Below are 21,992 nucleotides of genomic sequence, written 5' to 3'. Positions count from 1 at the left end.
CAACATAGGGTGCACCATGCACACCGGTTGAAGAGCACTGGTCTAATGTATATAGGGTGGGGGAGATGGGGACACCTCTTTATTCTATTTTCACGTCCCATTTTTTCAGTAAAACCAAGAACATCCAAAGAGTTATAAAACCGTATCTTTAGACTGGTATTACTCTCCCCTACCCTATATACTATGTATTTATAGTTTCCTAAAAAATTCGTTCAACCACAGCAACAAAATTCACAAATCAACTGCGTATCACGTTTTTATTTTAATGGATTTGAATTAGATACCATTACTACAGAAGTCTAAATCAAATGAGCAGTCGCTTAAAAACGTCGCCATGAATCAATTGCCTTCTGAAAAATTTAAAACAAGATTAAAATACCTTCATTATTATGTGACTGGCGTTGGTGGAAAGCCACTACGGCACGACAAGCCCCCAGTCAATGGTAGTGGGTTTCTACTTAGGTGAGAAACCCTTGCGGGATGTTACTGTCCACGCAGGTTAAAGAAACCCCCATAGACAAAAATAATACAACGAATGCACATACACATGTGCACGACAACAACGACAAAAAGACAAAAATAATACAACGAGGTGCAAATACAAAAAGTGCGAAAGAACATGCAATACACACAACAGCTCAGTCATATTCAAAAATAGGACGATTACAAAAAGTTAACTAACGCGGACATGATCATTGAAACATCTTCAAAGAAAATATGGTGCAAATCCTGAACGATAATCAGCTGCAGTGTACAAATTATTAAATGTCCGACCACAAGAAGTCGAAGCCAATAACGGCTCCGCACGTCCCGAATCACCTGACAAGACGCCATGTTGGTACCGCGATACTGTAGTCGTATCTTCACGCAATATAATATCGTTCGGTTGTTATGCACCGCTTCGACCGTTACGAAACTGCGTCAGGTTGTTACGAACCGCACTGATAGTGATCTAAATAACCGAGCGTAGCATCACTGTAACGGTAGTGACCTAAATCTAGCGTAGCATCACTGGCGGCGACGTCTACGCAACAACCCAACGGTAACGCAACTCAGTCTAGAACCATGACGTAACCGCACCGAACGCTGGGCCTTAAAGACCCATCGACGTACAGCGTAATTGTAACGTGGCCAGCGTTACAATTAGGCTTTTTCTAAAAAAATAGCAACAGGTTATGTGGGATAATTAATTTATGAAAAATGAGGGACATCAAATCTTAAAGTTTTAACTGCGTGTATATTATAATGCGCGTGGGTATTACTAAAGTATTTGTGTGCCAACATGCCGTTTTTATCAAGTGATTAGAACAATACAGAATCGCTAAAAGATTCGACCCTTGCAGAAGAATCACTTAATGACGTGTACAACAACAAAATCCGATCCAGCAAGATGTTTGCCATAGTTTCATTGCATATATTTCAGTGACATGCAAAATGCACTAAAATAGTGACTGACATAAAGACTGGCCACATTAGGTCCAGCAAAATTGAGGCACAAACACTAATCCGGCAACACTGTAAGAGTGCTCCAGCAACCACACCCCAACAACACACAACTCCTAAGCCTAGACAAAACCTCAAACCGGTATCCTTATCGTTGTCTTCGTCTTTGTTCTTTATCTGCAAAACAAACGTAAATTAGGTGGAGATTATAAGATGGTCCAGGTCTTTATCGTCCTATTTGGTGGTTAAAAAATAATGTATACAGAATTATACAACCGTATCCCCAAGACTCCAAAAGTGCGTTGTTAAAGTTAAAAACACAATTAGGAAAATCGGATATTATATGCTAACGGAATTCATCTTGCTCTATATACAGTAATATAGTATACGGAAAGATCGGAGACATTTTCATTCATTTTTTTCATACCATTTGGTAGTAAAAAAAGAATATTCATCCTTCAATTATAAAACCGTATCCTCAATATTTCATATATGAATATAATGTATACTATAGTGTCCCATCTTTCCCTACCCTAATATAGTATTACTAACGTCACATCATCGTGACCGGTATATAATAATATACAGTGTACAATTTGTAATAATTTTCTAAAAAATAATCACTACTTTGAAAACTAACTTTAGCAAAATAATACTTTTTATAGTAATTGGAAAATTATAGACTATACCTTCCGCTTTTCTTCGGCAGCAAAGACGCTGGCTTTTCTACAACAATAAAATGGTTAAATGGCGGTTTATATTATGACGTCACAATTACCTTCATTCCTGATTCGCGCTCTGACCTCTTGATCCTCTGTGACGTCACATACCATATTCTAAAATATAGAAAAATGCGGTTTCGAATAATCAACATTGTGACGAAACCAAACAACTTACGAAGTGAGTTCTTCTGTTGCGCCATCACCACTTCGTGACGTCACATCTCTGATGTCATCTAAAAAAGAACTGGTGTACGTAACAATGCCTATTGTGAATTATACTTTACCAAATCTTTGATCTTCATGCTTCACTTCTAACTAACCGCACGAATATATTTTTTAGAGTAAAGTTATATAAGTATAAGTATATGTGCCTTGCGACGACGCAAACCGCTCATGGGGCCCCATGAAAAATTGTTGCGAAAAGCAAGCGTATATAGAAAAAAACACAATATGACGTCGCAAACGTGTGCTGTCGGGCGTGAACCTATGACGTAAGAATCGCAAGGATGGCGAAACGGTTATGAAGCGATGCCATACATAGGCTTCGTATTGTGGCTGAACGCAACGATTTGAGTAAACCGATGCCACGTGGCGAGCGACGTTGTGGCACAATTAACAATCGTAGCGGAATTCCTGGAAAAAAGTTTGTTAATTGTTAAAATAGATAACGATTAAATTAGAATACCAATCGCAAGGCACAATACTAAAATTATAGCAATAGGTTTACATACTTAGGTAATATACTCATAAATAGTCAATAATCTGGTGTAGGTATTTCAAAATATTAGTTTGTAAATAAATAACAGTAAATGACTAGATAAAACATAGTTTAAAATTAAGTTTTACTAAACAGTACAAATTAGTACTTAACTTAAATCCTGTAGAACAAATATAATCCTGCACTGAGTACATCCAAATAGTGTTGCTTTGTCGCTGCCTTATCCAAACTGCCTTGTACCATTGCAACAAGTTGTAAGAACGACGTTTTACATAATCAAGACTCAACGAAAAGCGCGCGGGGCGTCGGCTAATTAAAATGACTTACGTGGTAGGTTTAAATTCCCAACATTTCTCGGTGCCTCTGTGTTCTTTAGCTTCAGTACTGTACAATTGAGCACGTAAATGGCCAAATAGTTACTTTTTTGCCAAACAGATGTTATATCTCAATTGCTAATTCTCGCATTTATTCTTTAATCTCTTTATGAAAATCATAATAAATATTCATAAATATTAGTATAATTTTTCAGGCTTAAACCCACATAATTTAGGAAGCAGTTAATGATTGCGTTCTAGTTTGATAAAAAGCACTAGATTTAAATTGTACGTAAAAACCCATTAAATTATTGCAAGCATAGATGTATAGGCCATGGTGTATACAACCGCCTAATTCGCGTTTAATTAGCGATTACAAAGCTCACGCAGAAATTAACTTTAACGTCTCAGGAACCTGTGGGTAACTCAGTGTTTGGCCAAACCTTTAGGCTTTATTTTACGTTGCAGCAAAAGTATTAATAATTAGATTCAGCTAACTATAATACGTGCTTTATCATTAAAGCTAGGATCTCTTGTAAATATTTAGATTCTCTGATTGAAAAGATTCGACAAAATGATGACATCAGCATGATGTAACAATTCGTTGGCTGAAGTCTGTATTTCTTTTATCTTAGCCTTTAGCCGGTTACCTGCATATGAATATGGATTTAGAGGCCATTTTGGTTAGATTATCTGAAGCAGAACACTTGTTAGAAAGAGTGAACAGTTTCAAAAAAGACGAAACCCACTTGGAAGGTTCGTTAAAGTTGGCCAATCGCATTAAATCGGAAATTCGGTAACGTTTTGCACAATAGTCTCTACTAAGCGCTCATGTGTTATTTAATGCAAATTTGCTTTTGTATTAAAGGTTTTTGGAGAAATTGAAAGATGGAAAAGTCGTATTTAAACAAAGTCACCTCATAAGCACAAACCTCACGAGTTTGACTGCTACAATAGATGCTGTGGAAGATGTGGGAGTTTTTCGTATTTCTTCTGTGCTACTTAATGTCAACTATGTTCCAAAAGATGACCCCCTGGAAACACAGTAAGTGTTTGACCCATTTTCTTAAAAATATGTACAAGGATATGCGCTAGTGAAGAATCCACCTGCTACAGCTTCATGCGCTAACCTATAATGTGTTGGCTTTTTAGTCCCTTGTTTTTTTAGCATAACATGACATAAAGGTTGTGCAACTTGTATTAAATAAGCAAATGACCTAAACGAAAGGTTGTGCAACCTGTATTAAACGAATAATACTTTCGTTTTGCGGCCACGAGAGGATAAAGTAAGATACATTCATTCATTCACTTTTTAGGCAATCGATTTGCATTGATATTGTGGCCAACAAAGGACATGTTTGGGTGAAAGTAATTGCACGTAATGCATCTGCTTTGCATTCATCAATGCTCGGTCAAGGTCAGTTTGGAGATCGGAGTTTGCTGGATGTTGCGGAACATTTTGTGGATGCTGCGGATCAGAATCATGTAGACTTCAAACCTCCAAGGATAATTTTCCGGTTTGCTCATGGCTTGCCGGCAGAGTTAGGTCGGAAATTGGACAAGCTTGGAATACTTGTTGATGGTGAAGTAGTGTCTGGGTTCGAGGAAGAAGACTTTGGCTCCTCGGAAGATGAGGAGGAAAAGGGACATCGTGTTGAAGTAAAAACGATTCTAATGAAGGAATATTTAGAACAAAACTTTAATGATTTGGGGTCAAATTCAAGTCAATCGTTACTCAGTTCAAAACATGAAAATTTTCCAGAAGTTTTAACAGCCAACTTGGACATTACGACTCTCCTATCTTTGGTGTCAAATCTATGCAATGGTGGGAATTATTATAAATATGGAATCCCTGTGTTGGATGAACAAGCAAGGCAGGAGAGAGAAAACCCAGTTTTGCCGAAATTGAATGAATTTTTAAAAAATAAGAAGCTGATTGTCTGCGAAACAGCAGTAAGAAGCTTTCAAACCATTGTTGCCACCATTGGTGGTCCCAATGAAAAAGAAAGGACAGAAGCGTTGTTAAAAAAAATAACAGTGGTCCCTGATATTATGTCTCATAGAACTTTAAACTTGAAGTCAAGTGGAAAAATCAATAAAAGATCAAAAGTGAGTTATTGTTTAGCTTATTTTATGGTTGTAGGCTATTTAAATTGAACACATTCTAAAGTCCATAATATTTTTAGGCCTGTTATGGCATATAGTAAAATTCTTGGTTTCTAGAAGTTAATAAAATACTATTGTAAAACTGTATTTGAATTTTGCAATTTTTGCAAAAAAAAGTTGTATTATGAACCTAATATACAAAAACTTGTAGGTAATATTTGGAAGTGGTGACTACCATAAAGCTACAACGGTCACTGCAAACACTGGCTATGTAAGAGCAGCCTCACAAAATGGTGTTCAGTATTCTGTGTTTATTCATGATGCAAGAGCACTCACTGAAAACAAGGAAAAAGATGCAATATTATGTAATGAGCCGATTGTGTAGGACATTGTTTGTAAACCATTACACTGTATTGGGGCCATTCTGCCTTTATTGTTTTTGTTTAATATGACAACTTTGTTTTCTTTTTGTCTGAATTTTATGTATAGGCCTGCAAAAGATATTTTGTAGTGTTGATTTTCTTACTTTACTTCACATTATTTGCATCTGCTGTTTATTCTAATACCTTGTGTTACCTTCTCTTCTTAATTGTTGCTAAATACGTTTAAATTGCAATTATTCCTTTGCCGAGCCGTTTTTCCTGTGTTCATAAACAGTTTAGTTTAAAAATGAACCTAATCTTAGATCTATTGCAGATTCACACATATAATAGATAGGCATGAACTTAGTAAATATAATGTGTTAAGCATGGGTAATGAGCAGAGCACGCTACCAAACAAAGGAAACATATCAACTAACTCTGAACCTGAAGTAGTTCCTAATAAAAACAAAGGCATTGTTGTTGTGCAAAACAAGAAAGAAGAACCAAAGGATCAGGTGGTGTAATATGTTTTTAAAATATGTTGCTTAGTGTTTGTATATGTGGGCATTGAAACTGTTAGCTCCGAAGATAGGCTATAATTTTGTCAAAACTTTAAACATAGTGACGACCCTATTAGTAATAAAATAAAAATAACATGCATATATATTTTGCATTACTAAATTTCTTTTGTGATAATCAGAAAGCGTTTTCAAGCATAAACTTTTTTAGCACTTAGGTTTTTTTGTTTTTTAATTGTTACAATCAAAAAGTTTTTGGCTATTAAAACAAAACCTTTCAGCTTGAAGAAAACCTAACTAAGTTAGGATTGTGTCCGAAGTTTCAACCTCTCTTGCCAAACTCACTAACCGTACCTGATTCTCGCCCTCTGACTGCTGATCTTAGTGGTTCTTTGGACGTTCGTGCTTGTTTAAAAGTCTGTGCAAGACTACAGGATCATTTAAACCAGTGTGCTACAGCTGTGAGCTTTGACCAACAGTCACTGGTCGCAAAAATAAAAGTAAGAGTTGCTAGTTTCAATAACAGGTAAAAAAGAAAAAAATTTGGCCGCCATACCTACTTTAAAACAAAAAACATTTCTGCACAGTTGTGTTTGAATTTAGTTTAATTTCTATTATATATGAATATGATGGGCTAGTCTTACATCGTAGCATGTCATGTGACCTAAGTTTTATTTCTTTTAAACAAAAAAACTAAATTACTGTTTAAGCTAGCTTTATTAGGCATTACTTAGTTCACCTAAAATTAACCCTTAAAAGGTTTCCACTGCTTTACAGGAAGTTGACAAAGTTGGTGTTTCTGTGATGCTCCATCTTACAGACCGGCAACGCGCATTTGCAAAGCACGCAGAACATTCTAGGAAAGTGGACGATATTTCAACCACGTTAAACCGAGTTCGTATGAACCTGGAACAAACCTTGCTTTTGGTTGATGATCTTAATATGAAACTACCTGAAAATTTAAGGCTTGAGAAACTGTCACTGTGAATTCTTCTTTACTTTTGTTAATATTTCAGGTAGGAAATCAACTCCAGTATTTTAAATCAACCATTTGCTCTCATTGACATAGATTTTTCAACAAATCAGAAATGGTTTGTTATGTTAGTAATCAATCAATCAAACATGTGCAGATATTATTTGTTGTGTTATTACTGCGCAGATCTTACATTGTTTATATTTATGACATTACACTAATGAGTAATGACAGCTGTTTAGCTTTTTACTACTCTGATTAAGTCATTATGCTTCTGTTTTCTATGATATGTGTAAGCCCTGTGGCCACTCTCATATAATGTTTGCACTGTATTAAAAATGGGCAGTTTAGTTTCCGGTTAAGAATGAAAGGTTTTATTCAATCAGAATAATTGAAATTTAGGTTTTTTAGTTTGAAATTTAGGTTTTGTATTTGTATTTTTTACAGCTTTATACAATATGATCAGACCAGTCTGTAGAAAACTTATTGGCTCGAAATTCTGGAAAACTCAGTTTTTCCGTCCTCGCTTCTGCCACCAAGTGACATACAAAAAGACACCTTCAATGTGGAAAACAACTTTAGATTCATTTAATTCTCGAAGTCTTCATGTTTCGTCAAGAATTCTTCAAACTGAAACAACAAAATCTGAATCTAAAACGGAAACTGTGACTGATGATAAGGAATTAGATGCTGCAAATAAAAAAGAAGGTATTTCGTTGAAGATTAGTTTAAGATCTATATATTGGGGTCATTGGTTGACGTTCAGGGGAGTATGATGGTCTTGTCAGATTTGGAAAGACTCCACACTTTATTACATACCTTATCCTTTCTGCACTCTCTGTTTAATATTGCTTTTTTTAACATGTTATAAGACTATAGTATTTGCTGTCATCTTGTATTTATCAGAATACCAAACACTAACTTTCAGATGTTTTTGTTCTTGCTGTAAAATTTCACATAAAATAATTATCTTGAATTCTTAAACTATAGGTTGCAATCAACATTATTTTAAAGAAAAACATATATATATTTTCTTATGTTTTATGAAGTTTTTGTAATACAGATAAATCAACCATAGTATCCAAGATGAAAACTTACATGCTAAAACGAAGAGATTACACCAAGAAGTACACGGATAACAACACAATAACTGCAGTGAGGGCAATGCAGGAGTATATGCTGCCTCCTAGTGATCTCGAAGAATTAAGACAAATACGAGTGAGGAGTCCGTACGCATCCAACGCTCCCATCCATGTTTATCTGGAGCGAGATGTTGAGAAAAAGGCAATTGAGGTGAGCTGATTCAGAAGTATTGATAATCAGAATTTTGTCTACAAAGGTGGTAATACTATTAACTTTATTCGTCTCTTCGGTCGCGGTAGCGAAGATTTAAAATAATTGAAAAGGTAGGATATAGCGACAAAAAATTAACAACAGTTGTTAAAAACTCGCTCACAGTTAAAAACATATTTACATTTAGTTGGAAGAAAATAAACGTGGTCGCTAGTCGCTACACCTAACAGACAAACAAAACCATTTATATTTATTAATTTTCAATGTTACCCTGTCGAACCTTGGTTTTTGTCATGTTTTTTCATACAAGTTCTGCTTGGCATGTTATGTTTACCTTATACCACACCTGTGACATCATGCAAGGATCACAAACGCTTAATATTGCTTCACTGGCACCCCTGACAACAGTGTTGTTTCATAGAATCAAATCCCTAATATATAAGGTTATTAGATTTTCTTCAAAACTACAAATTCTTCATAATTTTGACTCTTGTATTTTTTTTGTAGGTATGGGGAAGTAAGGAAGCATTGGAACGTGAAAGAAAACGATTAAAACGTCTCGAAGTAAAACGTCGGCAGAAACTTCAATTTCCGATGTCTCAATCGGATAATGGCCCTGTGATGTCACAATACAAGGGATTGTTAAGTGGAGGTCCAGGTCGTGTGGTGGCGTTTGCTGCGGCTGCGTACGTTTGTTATTTTATAAATTAGTCCTGTTATATGCCTTGTTTTATAGCTATTTAGTTCATCAGTTTTTTTACATAAACAAATTTTTTCTTGTAGTTTTGTTATATGCCTTGTTTTCTAGCTGTTTAGTCATTACACTCTAATTGCTGAAGGAAATCAGGGTCTGTACTAAAGTACTTTGTTTTTTTTGTTTTTACAGAACCCTTATGAATGCATCAATGTATTGGTGTAGTTATTACTCTTGTTATATGCCCTGTTTCCTAGCTGTTTAGTCATTTTACTATGATTGCATGAAGAATATGTAGGTTTAACTTATAACTTCAGTCTTTGTTTTTTACATATATGTTGTTATTTAGCAATGGATTAATTTGTTTCTTCAAGCTTGGTTGCTTCCTAAGCACGGGGTCGGCAAGTATGTTCTCGGAGACTCTTCATTCACTTGCTGATACTTGCAACCAACTTCTTCTCTTGTGGGGAATCAATGAATCACTGAAGGTAATTATAATATAGTACTGTGGCCCACAGACACGATTATATTGGTAACGATTGCTGCTTATGACAAGCGTCATTTTTTTTAGCGCTGTGCTACAGAACCCCCCTTCAGATCCAACGGTTGGAAAACTGTTAGCACACGAGTTAGAATACTGTTTTAGGGTCGCATGGATATAGTTATATAATTCTGTAAATATTCTATGTTCACTGCCAAATGAGTTGGGAACATAATAAAAACATCTACCATCTTATCCTATCCTACTATAGTAACATTTCTGTACTTTACCCTATAAAGACATCTCATGTTAGCACACACTGTAAGACTTTATTTTTTAAATATTACTTCTATTTTTTCGTTTAATGTTTCAGAAAGCAGATGAGGAGCATCCGTATGGCTTCGGAAACATGCGTCACATCATGTCCCTTATATCCGGGGTTGGGATCTTTTGCATCGGATGCGGGGCTAGTATTTATCACGGGATCCAGGTCCTCCTTCACCCAGCATCCGGACTGGAGATCGGAAACATGATGGTGAGACAACTTTTTTTTTGAAAAGATAAGAAATCGGAAAGATTCTATTGGGATAGGAGACTGACGATGACATTTAGGCGAAATCTATATCTCCAATAGAAAAATTGTTTGGACTTGATTTGTGTCTGTTACATTTTCTTTTTAAGTTTTTTTGTTGGTTTAATTCAATTATTAACAAGAAAATATCAGTTAAATATCAATCGGTTGATTTTAAACATTTCTTGATCCTTATAATTCCCTTTTAGTCCTTTAGCGTTCTTCTCGGTGCAGCAGTTATGGAGTCCGCCTCTCTGGCGCTTGCAGTAAATGAAACGAGAAGAAACGCTAAAAAATACGAGCTCTCGTTTTGGGAGTATGGTAGGTATATGAGTGTTAACATTTTTTTCTAAAAATTAATATTTACGACGTCATAGTGAAAGAATCACGCGACCCGAGTACGAATGTTGTTCTTCTTGAAGACTCGGCTGCAGTGATGGGGGTTGGGATAGCTGGATCAGCGATTGCGTTAACTTATTACACCGGTTAGTGACGATATAGTAAAACATTATCTCTTTTTTCAGTGGTGCTAATGGCAGTTGCTCTAACTAACTAACACAACGTTTTGTTACTGGTTGTACAAAGTGTGGTTACTCGTAAGTGAGCACGAGGTGTATGAAACAGAACAAACAGAACTTGCCACGCTAGATTAAATAGTTAAAATTCTTTCATATTTCCAGGGAACGTTTTATTTGATGCTGTTGGCTCAATCATGATTGGTGGGTTGCTTGGGGGCGTGGCAACTTTTCTAGTGACGTCAAATGCGAACGCTCTGATTGGCCGATCGATTCCACCAAGCAGGTTGGAAGAGTTGCAGGAAATGTTGGAAGATGACGCAGTGATCAGGTGACTGTCGCATGGTAGCGCCCAATGGTCACTACATGTCAAAATTATCAGCTATACAAAGAAAATTAATAAAAGCTACTTTCGTGGTAACTCCTAAGCAGACATGGCGCCCGCGTCATACGACTGTTGTTGCTGCGACAGGCGAGTGACATTAATTCTGATTTGGTATTTTTACTACATGTTTCTACTAGTTTGTCCATTATGGCGTAGAATATATTATGCATATTTTCGCGTGCTTAACTGCAGCATTACTGTTATTTCCACAGAGGTGTATACGATGTCAAAGCCACGCAACTAAGCTCGGAAGAATTCAAGTTCAAAGCTGAGATTGACTTTGATGGGCGCGAAATCACCCGAGCATATCTCGCATCGGTGGACATGGAAAATATGTTGCAGGAAATACACGCAGTACAAACCTTGGTAAAAAAGCTTAGGTTTTTTAAAATATAGGTGTAGCGACCACGCTGATTTTTTTTATTTAAATGTAAATATGTTTTCAACTGTAAGCGTGTTTTAACAACTGTTGTTTTGTCGCTATATCCTGTCTTTTCGATTAAAATAATTTTAAATCTTCGCTGCCGTAATCGAAGACACTAAAAACGTTTTTATTATTATTATATTTGTTGGAAATGTATTTTCCGCAGGAGGAGCTAGAAATACTTATTTCACGCTACGGTGAGCACGTGATTGACACGCTGGGTGTTCATGTCGATCGTATTGAGAGCGAACTCAAGAAAAAGAATCCTGACCTACGTCATATTGACCTTGAGGTGTTATGAACATTTACTGTCGTGACGTCACGCAGGATGCGTCATTGAGTCTCATTTTCACTTAGAAAACATTTTGACCATATTCGCTTGGTGGTTAAAGTCATATATGTTGTTAAGAATTTACTTTCTGAAAGCTGCTAACTCTTCCATATCTCAGAAGGCGCTATTCCTATTCTTAAATGGAGTTCTAGCGAGAAAAAAAACAGGTTTCAAAACGTCATTCATTCCGAAGATATTTAACTTCTAACCTCAGTATTCTATTTCTTACGGTTTCCACGGAAAACACACACAGTAAATATGAACTGTTTCTTCAAACAGCTAAAAAGTATGGCAGTTGCATTATTGGCTGTGGTTACTCAACCTTGCTTCGTGTTATTGCGCGGAAAATACATTGATTGTTACTGTGAATATTTCACATTTTACAAATTCCCCTCATCGTGGGCACAATGCTGATATTTTGCCACGAGATATTACGAAGTATGTGTGTATATATTTAGTAGGGTGGGGGAGACAGACATCGTTTTATTCTATTTTCTTATTCTACATGGTAGTAACCAAGAACAGTCAGAGGATTCTGAACCCGTATTTTCACGACTCCCAAAGACCGTTGTTAAAACACGATATGTGATAAAGTGTTCCGTCTTCCCCCATGCGCTATGCTACTACACATATAACGGGTAAAGTGGTAAAGGCGTATGCACTAAAACATATGCGGGAAACGGGATTTAAAACGCAATTTAAAAAAAAACTGTTGTTACGGGTTCGCTGCTCGGAGTGCTTCCCTTATTCTCTGTGCCGGGGATCCACCGTCCCATATTGAACCAATATAGTTCGGGCATGCTCCGCTGGTGGATTGGCATGCAAGCGTTCGCATCATTTCAACGTGTTTCTGTCGCGAGAGGGCGCTCATGCGCGAGTTTGGGGTCACAGTCACGGTGATGATGGTGACACCTCTTCGCTTTATACTGGACGACAGAGTCGAAAGGAGAAAATCTAAATTGAAAAAAAAAAACATCGTTTTCGATATATTAAAAAAAAACATTATTGTTGATATTTTGTAAAGAAAGAATGTTGCTTACTTGATGGGCGGTAAGCTCGTGGAATGGCGCTCACCAATGCAATCATCACGTTCGGGACGTTAGATCTGTCGCCGTATGATGACGTCAGCACCTTACGTTGCGTGCATCGTAATGCCCAGTCTAACCACGGATCACCACATAAGTAGTTGATGGAATCAATCTGGAAATTTATACGCATGTATGATATGTCCTAGGTTTAGTATGGGATTTGTATGCAGATTTAGTCAATTTTCGAACATGTTGCATCAAATACACAAATCTATAGCACGTAACATCTAATTATCCTGATCGTGTTTTAAACATTTAACGACGAAAAGTCACGAGGATGTGGTTTTATAATTCTTTGAATGTTCCTTGTTTACTACTAAATGGGACGAGAAAATAGAACGAAAAGTTGTCCCATCTTTCCCCACCCTACTATAGGATTTGTGTGCAGCTTTAGTTAGTCCACGATCATATAATAAATGAATTTTAGATCTAATTGCCCCCCTACATAGCTAGTGACGTTATCGTTGTTGTCGCTTATCTTCTTCACCAAGTTCAAATTGTAATCTGAAGAAAGGCTACACGCTTCGCTAAACAGCTGAACAGCAACATGGGACTTCGAGTCTTCTACTGTTCGCCAATCAGTCACCAATCTGCAAAAAATGTGTGTAATGACGTAGTTGGAAGAAATGTGACGTCACTCCCTTACGATGACATAAATTCTTTCATTTTCGTATACACGGGCGTGCTTTCGTTGCTTTGGAACTGTGGCGTTACAGGTTTAGTTAACCCAGTACGTAAAAGAGCCGGACATCCATCCACTTTGTCCGATGAGTCGACCAGAAACAGGAAATCCACGTCTTGATCTATGCAAATATAATATTACGTAACTGACTAAAAGTTTTTATTTATAAAAATTGCTTACCGCATTCTCCCGCGTTGCAAGTTTCGTTACGCTCATTACAAACTACTGGAATTATTCCGACGTCATCAAGACAACGGCGACTTGTTCGTCTTACGCCTTCCCCGCATCGTGCACTACAGGCTCCGCTAGACCACTGGGACCAATTCTGGAAACATACGAAGTCTTCAATCAGTTAAGAATGTAAATCTAACGTCAGCATTTTGCACTATATAAAAACCAAGTTCATTTTTCGATTTTAAAATGGGAACCTCTTTTATGGGTATATATTACACAAAACATTGCGGCCTTATCAATATCCCTTTTAATAACATATATACAATTCTTACGTCACAAGGGTCATTGTCACATGCTTCTTCTTCATCTTCTACATCCACACACGCTTGAGGTGTAAAGCAAGACCAGCTACGTCGTCTTACACCTGAACCACAAGTTTCACTCGAACATTCGCCCCACGCTCCCCATTCCCCTAACACAGGTACGTTCGGTGCCGTTGAGGATTCTGCTGTAGTGACGGCAACTGAGCATTGAACGTCCGAAAGACACGAGCTTGTATGTATGTAACAGTCGGGCATCCCTGAAACAAGAAAGAAATAAGTCATATGCGACTTAACATGATTTTTGATAAGTTGATTTTGGATTTAATAAAGTTTGGTTTCAGCGTATTTGAATGCGGAATAAAAATGGAATACAAAAGAAATTTTAAAAAAGTAACATATACTCATTACAGTTGACCTAAAAAGATACCTTTATCTGTGTTTGATGTTGCACACTCTCTTGTCCGGTTTACACTTCCAAGATGGAATCCTTGGTTAGTAGTTGTTGCCGAGCAGTCCACGACGCAATTAGATGGTGACCACTCTCCCCACGTTCCACACAAATTCTCGTTACAAGTTCCATTTTCAATTAAGGGACCGGAACCGCACAAACTGGGGCCGCTTAACATGTTGTTGTTGCTAAAAAAGGATTAGGGTTTTATTTAAAACTTATTAGCAAACCATGCAGTTGTGCATAGATATAGCAATCATATATTTCACATTGCAAGATCCCAAGACCGCATGACACCGCCGTGTTATAACTCAACAGCGAGCAGCAGACAGCAGTGTTATCTACCAATGTTAAAATTTTCCTATTTGCCTTACAATGCTCCAGATAAATTTACCCACTTCATTTTGTTTATTATGTTGCAGATAAATTGACCGACTATTTTGTTTATTATGGTGCAGATTAATTTACTCAGTTTATTTTGGCACCTGAACAATCAACGCAGGTACAAAGCACAAGCTTAATTAATACGGATGTTATGTATTATCCTCTTACCTATCTACACATTGACGGAGTCTTAGTTGGATCCCAGGTCCGCATGAAGTGGAACAGCGAGACCAACCTGTCCAAGGGGACCAACGAGCATCAGGTAATAAAGTAGTTGCTGGTGTTGGTGGAATCGTGGTCTGGGGACCTTGAGTTGTTTGTCTAAAAGTTGTTTCCACCGGAGTTGTCGTCGGCGGGTTAGTAAAAGTAGTTGGGGGGTTTGTGGGTACGGTCGTAAACGCAACTTCTGTAGGTAAAGTCGAAGCCGGTTGGGTCGGAAATGTGCTGGTGGTATATGGAAGCTCGGTTGGCAAAGTACTCGTGTAAGCTGGTTGAGTTTGGTATGGGGTGGTCATTATAGTATAAGGTACTGTTGAGATAATGGTTTGAGGTACTGTTACTCGTCGTGTGAAAGGTAGCTCGGTCGTTTGTTGAGAGCAAATTGGCAAAACGCAGTCAACGAATCGATTGCTACATTGTGTAAAAAAGTCGCGTTCCTCGACGTTTTGAGGCCGAGCAAAGGTATCGGTCACGCATTCTCGTCTGGATATTCTTTGTGGTGTGTCACCGAAACTTGATCGGCACGAACTCGGGCAAGCACCGTAAGCCGTCCAGGTTGTCCAGGCGGTGCACATGTAGTTGTTGCAGTTCTCCTGTTGTGAATAATAAGATGCGTAGTACGACAACGGTAGAAGATACTTGAAAGAATCATTAATGCATAGAACCAGGTTCACGTCGCTTTCCGCTTGTTTACAACGACGATACCTGTAAAACAAAAACAATTGTTTTATATTACTGTGGGGTAAGATGGGACACCTTCAACACATGATATCTATATATCTTGATCGTGTCTTAAACAAATACCCACTACGTTCTAAGTGAGTCGTATAGGGATACAGTTTATAATTCTTTAAATGTTCTTTGTTTATTACCAAATGAGGCAAGAAAATAGTGTGAACATTGTCCCATCCTCCCACACCCTAATGTGTATATAGTCCAGCCACAGTGTAGCCCCAATTAAACATAAAGCAGCAACAAACCTTGACCGCCGTCCTGGTGAACAACTTCCTGTGGAACAGTCTGTCCAGGCCGTCCAATCACTCCAAGCAGTAATAGTTGTCGGGCAAGCAAGCGCAGCGCCACATGACGTTTCCTTACGACCGCAAGAATTGGATCCCGGGTTTCCAATTCCAATGCACCGCCTAAAAATAAGATTTGAAAACACCATTACACACAAATAAAAATTAACAAAAAAAGACAGGTATACGGTGTCTTATATAGTAACCTTTCTGTGGCAATACTTCCTCCATTGCCGCAGGTAACAGAACAGGTTCCGGTTCTTGACCAGCTGCTCCAAGCCGAGCAAAGCGCAGTGTTGCAAAATTCCGACTGAGCCGCTTCGACCCTTCGACCACAAAAGTGCATATCAACCTCTCTACCAGAACCTGCAAATGCATCCGATTTTAAAATAACGGATTTTGTTTACAACTAAATGTATATAGTAAGGTGGGGGAAGATGGTACATGTTTACATTGTATTTTTCCGTCTAATTTGGCAGTAAACAAAATACATTTAAAGATTATAAAACCGTATCCCCATGACTCCGATAAATCATTGTTAATTGTTTAAAATACGATCAGGATATTTGGTTATTCTGTGCTAAAGGTGTCCTATCTTCCCCCACTCTACTATATTATAGGTGTTATGGTGTCGAATAACACATGCTTTCATGGCCTAATTGAGATACTCGCGGCCTACTAGAGATACAGACTTTACTCCTATAGTTTCCGTGATGCCTTATATATTTTTTCAAATAAAGATGTTTTACATATTCGGCTTTTGTAATGTATTTTTTCACTTACGTAAATACGAGCAGAATCTTGCTCTTCGTCTTACACCTCTGCCACAAGTAGACGTACACGTTGACCAAGCTAACCATTGAGACCAGCCATGCATGCTTGTTCTGCCGATGGTCACCGCCGTTGGCGTTGTAGCCGTTGTTGGAGTCGAAGCTGAAAATGCGTTACCAAACAAAAAAATATAAGACTCCAGATTAAGGATCGTGCGTGATAAATATTTCGTTGCGCTTAGTAATCTTCCGTTTTAAGATACATTTTAATAGGTTGTCCAAATTATCAACCCCAGGCCCCCACACACAAAAAAATCTCCCCCACAAAGTAACATACTTGGTAACTCGTAAGGTGGTACGAGGTGTCGTTTTCCTGCCACGCGGCGTAAGGATAGAGTAAGAAATTACAAGTTCGTGAGGATAGAGTAAGAAATTACAAGTTTTACAGAAACACACATACACACACACACTGACACACACATATATATGCTAACCTGTTTGCGCAATGTAGCAAGAGGGTGCTTGAGAACTATCGAAACAACAACCAATCCGCTCACAAGCATACCGGTAATAGTATCCACAATTCCTTCGCATGGAAGTTGGAATTGTGCACTTTTGACTCACACAAGGACCACCTGCATTAAGTATATATTTGTTAGTGTCAATTCTAGCGAAAAATAAATCAACGCAAATATCTACAAAACGTGGTTACAAACGTTGTGTTAAACGTTTTACAATGAGGGTGTACGCATTTGCAAACACATGTCTGCTTTGCAAATGCGTTTAATAACTATACCATATTACATGCATTTGTTTTTGCATATATGAGTTTAAAACCCGTAAAGTTCTCAACGTGTCAATGTATATAAATATATACAGAACCGTGCTATGTGCTATAAGCAGAAACAAATAAATCGCCCAGTGTACTATAGTATACCACCGGTAAAACCATTATCTATGTTGTACTTAGTTTGGTTTTCTTTTATTTAACGTCCCAGCACCAGATATATATGCTGGCATTGGGCGAAACTATACATCTTAATAATAAACTTAATATACCGAAACTTTATTTGATCACAAAGAAGAAGCATTCATTGATTGTACCAAATCCGAAATAAAATTTGACTTTTCTTTAGTATTTAAAAAAATGGAAACGGTCAAAATGGAGTGACACCTATTTTTACCCAATTTTTGGTTTTTCGTTACACCCAAATTTTAATTTTTTGTTGGTATGTCCGTTTAACCGACTTCATACCTGTTGCTTCGAAACACCGTGGCGAGTAAAGTCCAAAAATGATTGGAAATGATCTAGAATCGTAGCAACAACCAGCTTGTTCGCACGTTGCCTGATTAGTAAGACCAGTTACCGAGGTACAAAGTCTTCTGTAAGAAACATTAACTTGGCATTGGCATGATGACGTAGCTGAAATAAAGAAAATCAAGAATGAAAAAATATAAATGTTGACACCATAACCTATAAGCGGACAGAGTTTCAGTAATTTATTTTTTCGTTAGAATTGTTGAAATTAAAAAAAAACAAGCACAACAACAAACACATTCGTCTCAAGTTGCCTACTGGGGAAATGTAATCTCATTATGCGTAAAAAGAGACACGCACGTCGTAATCTTTTAGGGATAGTAAACGATTTGCGAGCGATTTGATATAAATTGTTTCCGATTTCAAAGTGTTGGTTCTTATACGACGAAAACCCTCGGGCAAAGTAGGAGGGATAACTCACAAGTTGTGGCTGTCACCACACGTCACCGAGGATGCCTATACAGCTGCTATTTATAATACGAAAGACCGTGCAAATAATTATATATAAGCGATATTGTTCTGGTATTAAATTACATTTCTGCAGGCTTTACTGTACCCGTGTATTTGAACAATTTTAAGCATGTTTTGGGGAGAATGTAATAGCGGAGCTGGAAAACAGTTCGTTTTAAAAAAAATTTCACACCCGATATGTCGAGGAAGAGCTATTGATATTATCACAGTTTATTTGTAGGACGGCACCACAACACATGATGAGCATATTCAAATATGTGTGTACGTGTATACATGACCTATATATGCAATATATGTAGGCCATTGTGTACCTATTTGAATACAGTCTACGGAATTGCATAATTTATATACGGATTTTTCTATCTTTGTGAGGAAGTATTGTATGTTTATTTCTTCTCTTGCTTAAGAGGTTATTTCCTAATTGGAGTCGTGTAATTGCCACTTACACTCCAGAAACGGCGAACAGTATAATTGCTGATTTTGTTAAGGATTTTACACCAAACAACAAATAGCTTTGAAAATAAAGCTAGTAACAAGCGTGAGAAACAAGTTTTAACAATCGGAATCCGATTTCTAATTCTCTCAAAGCGGTAACTGCAGCATGGTATCGCTCAATGCCAGGATGACCATAACTTCTAAACGTGCGTGCCCCTACCTGAAGGACACGTAAACCCTTTGATAATAACATACAATGCGAAATAATGAAGGGATTTCTACATCGGTGTATATATTGCTGATAAAGCACGACATAATACAAAAACTCTAAAGTCTAAAACTATAAATATTCATTGTCTTTGTTCGCGTCACATTTGTAATGTTTCAAGAATTTGTTGTTACGCTACAATGCATTTAATTAAGGCTCATGGTGTTATTGTTACAATCAATTATACCCAGCAGGCATAAATGGCAATAGTGCGATTTCGGGGCGTTTTCGAAACAAAACATTTTAGCCCCGGGTGAAAAAACAAGGAATTTCGGACATTTCTTTCTCATATAACGTGGCTATTTCTCGCGGAAAACGTATACTTAACTACGTAATCTACGTGTAAGAAATGGTAATCGTATTACAACAAACAATACACTGATAAACACAAACAAACACTTTTTGCCGATTTTCTTTCCTTTGGGTGTTTAGTGTAACACGAAGACTAATTACAAAAACATGTTGTACTCGAGTACTGCTGTCGATTTCCGTATAAAAAAACTACGTTTTGTTCTTTCATGGATTAATTCTCTATTCTGTAGTAACACCAAACGTACTGAATACACGGCGCAAAGCATTGGCAATTTTAGTATTTTTAATACTTGTGTTTTGACACAGTGTTTTAAACTAATTTGATAAGTTGTAGATATGGGAGAACGGTTTAATTTATTGCTACGTGTCCAAACCTGTAAAACATGCGACTCTTTTGATTGACATTTTACGATAAGATTCTATGCAGTTTAGAAAGGCATGCTTACGACCATCGGAAATAGCTACCATCTGTTCAACTGCCACTATGTCGTTAATTTAACGTTTTCGGCAAGTTTGTAATTTTTAAACACGTCCGCCAAGGTTGTTTGATTTATCCGCTTTGTTGGGTGTCACCTGTGTCTCATTATTGACTGGTAATGGCAGTTTAATGAGTATTAATAGCAGGTTATAAAGTTGGAACGGGGGCAGTACAGTTTCAGAAGAAAACGGCATTTAAGACGAAAACTTTAGAGATTTTTCGGAAATCTTTCGCGTACCAGATATATAGCCGCTGGCGTACATTATCTTTGTAACATATACAACTAACGGATAAATAAATAAGGATTTCGAGAATCACTCTTAATAAATCATTGTATTGTCATAATTACCTTGTCCAGCCGTTGTGTGGATCAGAAGAACCGCCCATAGTGACGTAAACAAAGCAAACAGACGTGACGGATTGCGACAATCAACCGAATCAAAAAAATTCAAAAAAACTAACATTTTAAAAATTCCTGCACACAAATTTTCGAACATTTGACTTTGTTGATACTATGAATGCTTTCTTTACTCGGCAAATAATTCTACAGATCATCGTTGAATATATTTATATTCTGTATTGAATTATGAACACTATATAGGTTGCTTTCTATCTGACTAATACCGAGCACTTGGTCGAATGTGCTTCTAGCTACACAGGACAACGCGTCTTATAGTGCGGTACCCAACTCTTTTTTTTGCTGCACCGCCCGGTGAGGGACTTTCTCTGTCCTTACGACTCTCTTGCTTCGTACTTATTCCGTACACAGGCGTTCAAAGATTCCTTTGCATTAATGAAACTCAGCTGACTTTACGAAAACTCTACCAAATAATTACTAGATTCAGTAAAACGAATAATCACCGATTGTAAAAAGAAAGAAATTTTCTGAAGAGGTCAGAGTGCAAATCTGAATTTGAAATGTTCCCGCCCTGATTTATTGCCGCAAGATTGCATCATCAGCACACATCACTACCCTTGTTTTATACCATGCTATCAATAATTGGGATTCTAAACGTGGATTTGTAAAAGCGCGAATAAAAGCGATTTATGGCGTCGACCGCGCCTCATTCGTGTCTCAATAAACACATTGTTTGATGATGTCATTTACCTATGTGTTCGATTACGTCATCTACCTAAATTATATTTGCAATGATGCTCATCTATAAAATTCCCTATTAAAACGACATAAAGTAATTAGGTATAGTGGGCTAAGGTTTTCTAATAGCGTTGCCACCGGTACGTTCGATCCGCAAAAGACTAAAACAAAGTATAAAAAACATCAATAAAGTTTATGAAGAGTTTTAACACCTGGAAATTCCACCGCTAGAGGTAATTGTTACCATTCATCAAAGCACTATACTAAAATCTGCATACTTGAGAAGGTATTGATCATATTCGACCAAAGCTATTTGGTGTTCTAATTTCTTACTTTGGCCGCTTGTGCATGGTGTCTATACAGTATACTATAAATTTCTACAATGAACAACAGGTTTATACATGTTAGAGCATTCTGCTTGAATAACGCATGCAGAGTACTTGAATAAGCAGTCAGCATGCCCAAAGTCCGTATATAAACCACAGCCATAGAAATACCGACTCTGATATAAACATGACGAATCAACAATAGAAGTTTTCCGAGTCATGTTTAACACAGACTTTACGCTGGCCGAGTTGTCCTTATAATTGAGGCTATATAGATATTTTAATATTCAATGTAACGTCTTTAAACGTACGTCGTTTTAATGTAACGTCG

At 37.3% G+C, this 21,992-nt stretch overlaps 4 protein-coding genes and 1 long non-coding RNA gene across 5 annotated transcripts; 3 read left to right on the top strand and 2 right to left on the bottom strand.

Moving 5' to 3' along the window:
* Positions 1–104: 104 nt before the first annotated feature.
* Positions 105–3,623, bottom strand: LOC149740366 (uncharacterized). Its single transcript, XR_016384356.1, has 3 exons — positions 2,222–3,623; positions 2,133–2,169; positions 105–1,620 (listed from the first exon to the last, which is right to left on the bottom strand). It is a non-coding gene; the product is annotated as an uncharacterized LOC149740366 (long non-coding RNA).
* A 122-nt stretch (positions 3,624–3,745) lies between these two features.
* On the top strand, positions 3,746–6,000 carry LOC149740365 (UPF0415 protein C7orf25 homolog). The gene is made up of 4 exons (XM_089871746.1): positions 3,746–3,993; positions 4,066–4,242; positions 4,514–5,306; positions 5,515–6,000. The coding sequence occupies exons 1-4, from the start codon at positions 3,854–3,856 to the stop codon at positions 5,686–5,688; spliced, it is 1,284 nt and encodes a 427-aa protein (XP_089727872.1). The 5' UTR covers positions 3,746–3,853; the 3' UTR covers positions 5,689–6,000.
* Positions 6,001–6,051: 51 nt separating this feature from the next.
* Positions 6,052–7,170, top strand: LOC149740364 (BLOC-1-related complex subunit 5-like). The gene is made up of 3 exons (XM_089872122.1): positions 6,052–6,180; positions 6,465–6,683; positions 6,961–7,170. Exons 1-3 carry the CDS (start codon positions 6,052–6,054, stop codon positions 7,168–7,170), a joined length of 558 nt encoding a protein of 185 aa, XP_089728248.1.
* Positions 6,961–12,219, top strand: LOC149740363 (proton-coupled zinc antiporter SLC30A9, mitochondrial-like). The gene is made up of 11 exons (XM_089871728.1): positions 6,961–7,199; positions 7,604–7,864; positions 8,220–8,449; positions 8,957–9,135; positions 9,493–9,631; positions 9,998–10,159; positions 10,405–10,516; positions 10,573–10,680; positions 10,876–11,041; positions 11,308–11,461; positions 11,686–12,219. Exons 2-11 carry the CDS (start codon positions 7,615–7,617, stop codon positions 11,818–11,820), a joined length of 1,635 nt encoding a protein of 544 aa, XP_089727854.1. The 5' UTR covers positions 6,961–7,199; positions 7,604–7,614; the 3' UTR covers positions 11,821–12,219.
* Positions 12,047–20,827, bottom strand: LOC149740362 (uncharacterized). Its single transcript, XM_089871704.1, has 14 exons — positions 20,589–20,827; positions 18,213–18,380; positions 17,452–17,592; positions 16,971–17,120; positions 16,394–16,553; positions 16,149–16,310; positions 15,118–15,873; positions 14,545–14,753; positions 14,127–14,374; positions 13,801–13,945; positions 13,585–13,741; positions 13,384–13,528; positions 12,891–13,050; positions 12,047–12,804 (listed from the first exon to the last, which is right to left on the bottom strand). Exons 1-14 carry the CDS (start codon positions 20,734–20,736, stop codon positions 12,566–12,568), a joined length of 2,988 nt encoding a protein of 995 aa, XP_089727830.1. The 5' UTR covers positions 20,737–20,827; the 3' UTR covers positions 12,047–12,565.
* Positions 20,828–21,992: the final 1,165 nt, after the last annotated feature.

Source organism: Ciona robusta, chromosome 2 (genome assembly GCF_009617815.1).
Source record: "Ciona robusta chromosome 2, ASM961781v2".
Classification (NCBI taxonomy): domain Eukaryota; kingdom Metazoa; phylum Chordata; class Ascidiacea; order Phlebobranchia; family Cionidae; genus Ciona; species Ciona robusta.
This window is presented reverse-complemented; position numbering and strand designations above follow the sequence as displayed.